This window comes from Mandrillus leucophaeus, unplaced genomic scaffold, assembly GCF_000951045.1.
Source record: "Mandrillus leucophaeus isolate KB7577 unplaced genomic scaffold, Mleu.le_1.0 Scaffold26, whole genome shotgun sequence".
NCBI lineage: Eukaryota > Metazoa > Chordata > Mammalia > Primates > Cercopithecidae > Mandrillus > Mandrillus leucophaeus.
Window position 1 is genome coordinate 2,987,535 of NW_012102698.1, and position 9,091 is coordinate 2,996,625.

The 9,091-nt window shown below is 54.9% G+C and overlaps 1 protein-coding gene across 2 annotated transcripts in view; it reads right to left on the reverse strand.

Annotated features, from left to right (window-relative positions):
- The window catches only part of KIAA0930 (KIAA0930 ortholog), a 17,600-nt gene extending 11,263 nt beyond the window's left edge, over positions 1 to 6,337 (reverse strand). Inside the window, exons 1-2 of one of the 2 annotated variants that reach the window (XM_011984030.1) lie at positions 6,156 to 6,337; positions 4,795 to 4,946 (exon numbers count right to left, since the gene is read on the reverse strand). In XM_011984030.1, coding sequence (XP_011839420.1) covers positions 4,795 to 4,946; positions 6,156 to 6,165 — 162 coding nt within the window. In that variant the 5' untranslated portion in view covers positions 6,166 to 6,337. Of the gene's footprint in view, positions 1 to 4,794; positions 4,947 to 5,103; positions 5,364 to 6,155 lie in introns of those variants that run through there. The other variant, XM_011984031.1, reaches the window with a different exon arrangement.
- Positions 6,338 to 9,091: the final 2,754 nt, after the last annotated feature.

Here is a 9,091-nt window from a genome sequence, read left to right on the forward strand (position 1 = left end):
AAATTTTTTTTTTGTATTTTTAGTGGAGACGGGGTTTCACCGTGTTAGCCAGGATGGTCTCGATCTCCTGACCTTGTGATCTGCCCGCCTTGGCCTCCCAAAGTGCTGGGATTACAGGTGTGAGCCGCCACACCCAGCCTCTTTTAGTTTTTGAGATGGAGTCTCGCTCTGTCACCCAGGCTGGAGTACAGTGGAACGGTCTCAACTCACTGCAACCTCCACCTTCTGGGTTTAAGTGATTCTCCTGCCTCAGCCTACCAAGTAGCTGAGATTACAGGCATCTGCCACCACACCTGGCTGATTTTTTTTTTTCTTTTATTTTTAGTAGAGACAGGGTTTCACCATGGTGGCCAGGCTGATCTCGAACTCCTGACCTCAAGTGATCTACCCGCCTCAGCCTCCCAAAGTGCAAGGATTACAGGCGTGAGCCACCATGCCCGGCCTGGCTTTCAATTTTGATGCAGCTGTGCTGCCTGGGGGCCTCTGGGCCTGGTCGCTCTCACAGACTCGGGCTCCGAGGGGCTGGGCATTGCTGGGCTCCCTTGCGGGTGCACAGGCCTGCGCCCCCCGGGGCAGAGCTGGGATCTATGGAAAGAGATGCAGGAGGCCAGCCTTGCCTAGGAGTGAGAAAGAGACGTCCCTGGGTGGGGGGCCTCCCACTTCCACCGCCTGTGCGGTTCTGCAGTCACCCCGAGCCCCTGAGCTGAGGGTCCTAGGGCTCACAAGACTCTGCTGCTCCTCCTGGTCTCGCTTCATTGATCCGTTCATTTGATTTTGCTCAGCAAAGCACTATGGACTCAGTGAATGAAAGGCTCGTGGGCACGACTGTGGGCACAGCTGTTCAGGGCAGCCCACCGCACAGGCAGGCAAAAGAGCAGGTTCCCCATCAGAAAGGTGCCCGTGTGCGCACCAAAGCCAGGCCCGAGAGAACACTGGGAGCTGCCTGGTACCCACTGACAGGAGGGTGGCCAGGCCACCACGGTACACTCCACAGGCATTACACTGCAGTGAGACCACACAGAGTACAACCACCTGTGTCAACAGGCATGCCTCACAAACATCACACAGAAAGAAAGACGCCTGAAACAAAATATACTACTATACTGCCCGGTTCCAATGTACGAGCTGTGAGAACAGGCAGAACCCACCGAGGCCACACACGTGAGCTATGAGAACAGACAAAACCCACTGACTCCACACACACGAGCTGTGAGAACAGACAGAACTCATCAACTCCACACACGTGAGCTATGAGAAGACAGAACCCGCCCGACTCCACACACAGGGGCTGTGAGGACACAGAACCCACTGACTCCACACACATGAGCTATGAGGACAGAACCTGCCCGACTCCACACACATGAGCTGTGAGAACAGACAGAACCCGCCTGACTCCACACACACGAGCTGTGAGGACACAGAACCCACTGACTCCACAGGAGGGTGAGCCCTGGGGTGGGGTGAAGGGGCCTCCGTGTTCTGGTCACTCTGTATCTGGGGGCTGGTGAAACCAGGTGTTCAGTCTAAAAAATCAAGCTGTGTACACCTTTGTTTTTCCGTATAGATGTTATATTGAAAACAATCTACCAAAAAGGAAAAGGTGAGACTGGGGTCAGGGCTTCGCTGCTGGCAAGTTGTGTGACCCGGGGGAGCTTCCTCCCTGTCTCTGACCTTTGGTTTTCTGAGTGGGTGTGAAGATGATCTGCACCTTAGGGTCCTGAGGTGTCCCGGGACCATGACACAGGGCTCGGGCCACCAGCGCAGAGCCAGCAGCACACAGTTGGGTCCCCCTCCTGCCAAAGGCACAATGGGCTGCCCAGGAACATGGAGCGTTTTGTTCAGGGCTGGAGCAAACAGAGGGCAGGAAATCCAGGACATCCCTCCCTAGGAAAGGCTGGACTGGGGATGCCCCTCGTGCCCTGGAGCACTGCGGGGTTCCCGGCATTCTGTCCCCCTGATACTGCAGCTCCTGCCAGTCCACCCTCCCCTGCTAGGTGCAGGAGGCCTGGCCGGTTGCTATGGCGACCGGGTACCAGCGGGACGGGCATGGGGAGGGGGCGGGAAGCAGCCAGGCTGCCGCAGAGGACTTGCAGTGCGCAGGCGCCTCTGCGAGGCCCCCACCTCCACCCAGGGCTCAGGGCTTTTGCCAGGAGGGTCTCCCCGTCTCCCCACCAACGCCTCCAGCCCGCCCCCTGCAGGCCACCCTCAGCACTGCAGCCCGGCAAGCTGGGAAAAATGCCAAGTTGGGGCAGCCCAAGGACTCCACCCCCCACCAGGCCCCGTAATCTCCATCGGCCCAGTCTGGCAGGTCCCATGTGGCACCCATCACACACCCTCCCGCTCTGCACTCGCTGGTCCCTCCACGGGGCGTATTAGCCCACTGCTGCCCGCTCTCTCTGTCCTACAACCCGCCTGCCAGATGTCACCTGCTGCACTCTCCCCACCGCCCCGCTCCTCTTCCCACCATCACAGCACTGATGGCTCCGTACCACTGGCTACACTGTCTGTCTGTCCCAACAGACTGAGGCCAGATATGAGTCATTTCTGTGCTCCCAGCACTGAGTGTGGGGGGGCATCTCCACATGGTTCACAGTGGGTGTTACAACGGAATATTCTAGCATGTGAATAGCTGGACTGCCACCTGCTCCCGTGGGACTCAGGCTTCCCTGACCTCGACACCCCCAAATTTTCAGCAGAGCTTGGATGTGGCCCCATCCCCACTGCTCCAAATTCCTCAGGCCTGAATCTAGGGCTGTGCTTTCTCAGTGGAGGGCTCTCACCTTCAACTTCTCCTCCACCCAAGACGGACCCCTCATCTGATGTTCCTTTCTCCTCCCCCTACCCCAGCCTATCCGGGGTGCACACAACCCATCCTCCCACCTCCCTGTCTGCCCTCTTGACCAGAGTCGTGACCTCTCTGGAATCAAAATTCAAACTACAGCTGACAGTATCTCAAACGCGCCAAGTCCTCGTTAGAGCCCCTGCTTGCAGCAGACTCTGCCTTGGGGAAAAGACCAACATTTGGGGGTGGGGGAAAGGTTCTCTGCAACCTGAACTCCAGCAGAAGCTGAGAGGCCGGAGTGGACGGAGACAGGGGCAGGGTCCACAGCCCTGGGACGACAGAGGGCCTGAGCCTCTGAGTTCCAGCTCCCATGGGTGAGAGGAGTGCCTCCCCCCAGAGCTGTGCTGAGGTTAGAGGAGCCTGTGCCCGCCATGAGGGTCACGGGCAGTGAGGATCCCGAGGCACCAGCCACCTCCCTGCCAAGGGCACTCACGTGGTCACGCCAACCCCAAACATCCCAGCCTCCCAGGTGTCCACAATGGGAGGGCCCTCACCTTTCAGGGCACCTGCCCTGATCCCCCTTTACCCCAGAGAGGAGATGACCTGGCAATGTCATATGATAAACCAGGGGGAAGCAAGACTGGCCTTGAAAGCTGGTCTCTCGACTGCACACCCAGACAGGGCGGGCGTGGCAGCAGGTTCTGAGGGGCCCTGAGCCAGCTCCAGAAGGTTCTTACTCAGGGATCCCATCACCAGTCAGTCCGTCCTCCTCTTCATCCCTCCCAGAAAGCATCCCCTGCCTGCCTGAGTGGCTCCAGTCCCTGCCCACCTGCCACTGAAACTGCTGTGCTAAGGCCGCCACCCCTCCCTGGTACCAAATCCAATGGGCCCTTCAGACACTGCACCCCACTGGCTGCCCCCACTTCTCCAGACTTCCCCTCCTGGGCTGCCCTCCCCTCCTGGGCAGCCCTCCCCTCCTGGGCGGCCCTCCCCTCCTGGGCGGCCCTCCCCTCTCCTGGCTCTTCCCCCACCTCTCTGGCCAGTTGCTCATGGTCTCTTGCTGGTCCCTCCAAAGTGGGGCTAGCTCAGGGCTCAGGGCCAGCATGAAGGCACCCAGGCCTGCCCACTTGCAGAAAATCCATCCCGCATGTGTTCAGGCTCAGAAAATGGGCCCAAGGCAAGGCCAGGCTCCAGGTAATCCCTGCATTAGCCTCTGCCCGTAAACATGGCCCCAGAGTCACAGAGCCGGGCAGGCTGCAAGTTCCAGACCTGGCTCCACGGCCCTCTCATTTCTTGTTTTTAAAGGAAAACAAAAGCATGTCCATGTCTGGCATATGGGGTTGCTTAAACATTTTACAAACTGCAAAAGCCTGTGAAAAACAGAGAAGGAAGCATGCAAAATGTATTTTATTAGCTCCTCCCACACTTAGATTTAGTGGATGAAATATGTTAGGCAAATCGCTTCGTCTCCGAGCCCTCCGTTTCCTCATCTGTGACAGGGATAAGAACACCCACCCTGTCGAGCTGTTGGGACTTCACAATGAGGCTGAGAAGAAGAGAGCTCAGCACTGTGTCCAGATGATGGCGAGGGCTCAATAAGTAGAAGGCACCGTCATCATCACCACCACTGAGCCACGTCACCCTGCCATGGCTGAGGGAGGGCTCTGGGCTCTGGAGCCCGACCTTTGCTCTACCATCTACTGACTAATTATAAGAGGCCAGCCGATCAGCTGTCTCTGAACCTGTTTCCTGAAAGCTACGATGGTGACAGCAATCACTGCCCTTCAGGGTCACAGTGAAGATGAATGACAATGTGCACAGACACTCAGCACATCCAGATTTGCACATGAGACTGTCTACACAGTTCCTGGAATACAGTAGGTGCTCAATAAATATCACTCACCCTCTTTGCTATGCATGAGCACTGAGGAAAGCCCACATGCACGCCGAGAGCAGACACCACAGGGATGCTTGGGGCACGGACGCAGGGGCAGGGGCCAGGGGTCACTCACCTTCCTCCCGTCTGCACCGCTTTCGCTGCCGGAGTACGCCAGCTTCCGGCGCACATAGAAAAGCATGTCGTCCTGCCGGGGAGCCCATTTCTCCATGAAGTAGGTGGAGAACATCCAAGTCCAGAAGACAATGCGGTCATCCTTGAAGCACCCTGCAGAGGGAGGCCAGACAGGAGTGAGGAAGGACGGCCACCCTGGCCCTTGCAGCATGGCCTTGGCCAAGCTGTGCCCATACCCCCACATTTCTGGCCAGCAATTTGCCAGGGCTCTGAGATGCGCTGCCCCTCCCTCACCACTCCCGACCCCCACCCATGGGGCATCCAGAGAGGCTGGAGGACACCCCCCGGAGGCCCAGTTCCTCCGCCCAGCAGGAGCCTGAGAGCCCGTGCTCCCAGCCCCACAGTTGAGCCCGACTCCCGCCTGGGGATGAATCAGCAGCTTCAGTGAAAAGGAAAATCCCGAGGAGCCAGAAACGCCACTGGCTGGCGGCTGTCTGGGCTGGAAGCCGGGAAGGCTTGGCTGGGGGGAGCCTTTGGAGAGGCAGGGCTCTCACCAACATCTCTCACCCCCACCCACTCCCCGATGGCTGCGGCAATCCCAACGGGAACCCGACTTAAAGGGACAGCCGCCCTCCGAGGCTGCAGGTGGAACCGCGGGGAGACAGCACCCGCCCCACCCCTGCCCCGCGTCTGCACTGCTGGCCCTGAACGCTCGCCAGCTTCGTGCTCATCTGATCCTCACGGGGACGTCTCCTTGTATTACAGATGGTATTTCTTTATGATAAATATTTGTAATATTTTCTTGCAAAAGAGAAAAAGCCCACCGGCTTTGGTAGGGAAGACCTGGGTTTCCGTTCCAGCGCGGCTGCTGGTGACGGGACAATGGGCGGGGGCTCTGAGCCACAGGTTCCTTGGGGCACCTGCAGACAAACCGAGACCACGGGCACACAGTAGGATCAACATAGGTGGGTTTGTCCCCCCTCTAGATGGATTCAACACTTCGAAATATGCTGCCAAGCTCCCCCTTATCAACTCAGTAGATTAAACCAGGGCTGCTTTTGTTGTGTGTCTTCCTCACTGACCGGTGCGATCTAGTGCTGGTACTAGACCGCACTAGTCCAGCTGGAAGGAACTAATCCTGACACTTGGAGATGGGGAACCTGAGGGCCAGTGGTGCTGGGACCCTCTCTCGCCCTCACAGGCAGACCAGTGGGCCGACCAGGACTCGGCCATCAGCCAAGTCAAACGCAGAACACCCCAGCCTTGGCTGATGTCAGCCACACCACTAACCAAAGAACCAAAGAAGCAGGACTCGAAGCCAGCCCCGGCCCCCGGCCCTCAGCCCCACAGTGTGTTACCCACCCATGCCCATGCCCTGCCTGGCTCCTGGGCTCTAGGGCAGTGAGAAGGAGGAAAAGAGAAGGAGGCTTCATTGGTGAGGGTCTGGGTCAGCAAGCCTTGTCAGCCTCCAGGGGTGAGGGTCAGGAGAGCCCACAGGACTGGCAAGACCTCCCAGGCTCACAGGACCCGGGGAACCACACATGCATGCTGTCTGCAGAGTCGCTTTGAAATTCCTGCCGCGTTTTTGCAACAGGCAATGCCCAAGTCACCCTACTACAGACCCTTGCAAAATTAAGCAAAGGGCTATGATTATTCCTGGATAAAATTCAATTCTTTGTTACCTCCTCTTAACATTGTTTCACTTTTGGTTCCCTCTTAGAGCCCAACAGAATAAGAGAATAAATTTGGTCTTTAAGGCTCACGCCTATCATCCCAGTACTTTGGGAGGCTGGGGCAGGGGGGCGTGGATCACCTGAGGTCAGGAGTTCAAGGCCAGCCTGGCCAACATGGTGAAACCCCGTCTTTGCTAAAAATACAAAAATCAGCCGGGCATGGTGGTGGATGCCTGTAATCCCAGCTTCTCAAGAGGCTGAGGCGGGAGGATCACTTGAACCCGGTAGGCAAGAGGTTGCAGTGAACCAAGATCACGCCATTGTACTCCAGCTTCGGCAACAGAGCGAGACTCCATCTCAGAAAAAATAAACAAACAAACAAACCAATAAGCCAAGTATGGTGATGGATGCCTGTAGTCCCAGCTACTCTAGAGGATGAGGCAGGAGAATTGCTTGAACCCGGGAGGCAGAGGTTGCAGTGAACCGAGTTTGCACCATTGCACTCCAGCCTACGCAACAAAGCAAGACTGTCTCAAAAAAACAAACAAACAACAACAACAACAAAAAACCAAAATCAAATCCAAAAAAAATAGCCCTTAGGAAAACTGCCAGATTCTCACAGAGTTAAACATATACTTACAAAACCAGCCACTAGCCACTCCTAGGACCTGCCCAAGAGAAATGAAGCACATGTCCACCGAGACTGGCACACAAATGTTCACAGAATCTTTGTTCATAACGGCCCCAAACTGGAGACCAGGAGAATGCACACGTGTCACGATAAAAACAAACTAGTGATCCACACCACACCGCGGATAAACCTCAAACTTGTCCTGCAGAGCAAAAGAAAGCAGGCGCAAAAACCTATTTACTGTATGATCTCATCCACGTGATGTTTTGGAGAAGGCAGAACTGGAGTGACTTAAAGCAGATGGGTGGCCGCCCTCAAAGGTTCTGCGTCTTGATTGCGGCGTTGGTTTCACAGGTGTGTATGGCCATCAGCACTCATCACACTTGGCCGGGTGAGGTAGCTCACACCTGTAATTCCAGCACTTTGACAGGCCAAGGCGGAAGGATTGCTTTAGGCCAGGAGTTCAAGGTCAGCCTGGGCAACGTAGTGAGACCCTGTCTCTACAAAAAAATAAAAATTAGCTGGGCATGATGGCACGTGGCTGTGGTCCCAGCTACTACAGAGGCTGAGGTGGGAGAATCCCTTGAGCCCAGGAGTTCAAGGCTGCAGTGAGCTATGATCGAACCACTGCACTTCTACCTGGGGGACAGAATGAGACTGTCTCTAAAAGCGTATTAAAAAAATAAAATTTAGGCCAGGCGCGGTGGCTCACACCTGTAATCCCAGCACTTTGGGAGGCCGTGGCAGGTGGATCACTTGAGGTCAGGAGTTCAAGACCAGCCTGAGCAACATGGTGAACCCCCATCTCTACTAAAAATACAAAACTTAGGCGGGTGTGGTAGTGCTCACCTGTAATCCCAGATACTCAGGAGGCTGAGGCACAAGAATCACTTGAACCTGGGAGGCAGAGGCTGCAGTGAGTCGAGATGGCGCCACTGCACTCCAGCCTGGGTGACAGAGCGAGACCCTGTCTCAAAAAATTAATTAATTTAAAAAACATAAAAACTTATCAAACTGTTCAATCTACATATATGCAGTTTATTTTACATAAATTATATGCCAATAAAATTGTTAAGTCGTAGCTGATGCTGGCAAGGGTGCACTGAACTGGAACTCTCCGACATGCTAGAGAATAAAACGTGAGACGCTAATGAGCACTTTCTCATTCCTATGCATCTACCTTATGGCGGAGTGCACAATTAAAGGCCTTTTGCACAAAAACATTTCATGTGTTACTCATGAGAGAAGATAACAGCAGTAACCACGATGAAGACGACGAAAGGAAAGGACACAACATCCTGCAGTTTCTGGCATTTCCCCGAGGTAAAGCAAGCCGTATGTATTCACCCAAATCGTCACCCATCTTTTTAAAGGATGGCTATAAAGATGACATGCAGATGCACGGGAATATGTGTAATACGACGTTTAGCAGAAAAGCAGAACCCCAAGTTGCAGACACACTGATGACAACTCCATAAATCACATGGAAACACTAGAGGTAAACAGACCAGAGCGGTAGGAGTGGATGAATTGAACAGAGTGATGTTTTCCCTTTTTTTTTGTTGTTTTGACTTAATATTTTCAGTCATAAGGTATTACTTTTTCCCATGAATGTACAACTTTTAATATCATAGGACTCATTAAGAAAGGGAGCAGGGAGAGTGGAGAGAGAAGAGATTCCCTCTCTTCAGAGGGAAGAAGGGAGGCAAACACAGACACACTCCACATGCAAGAGCCAGGAAAGGTCGGGACTGGAGGGGTATCTCTGATTCCCGGAGGCGCAGTACAATATTAGGAGCTGCAGTCAAACACACGTGAGCTCAGGTCCTGACACTACCCCTCCCTACACAGGTGGCCAGTTCATTCAACCAACCTCTGTGACCCTCAGTGATTCCACCTGTCAGATGGGCCTCTGACCTGCCACCCGCCCAGAATCCAAGGTGAGGGCTTGGCTGGAAGTGAAAGCACTCTGCTGGCTGCTCAGCTCCAGCTGC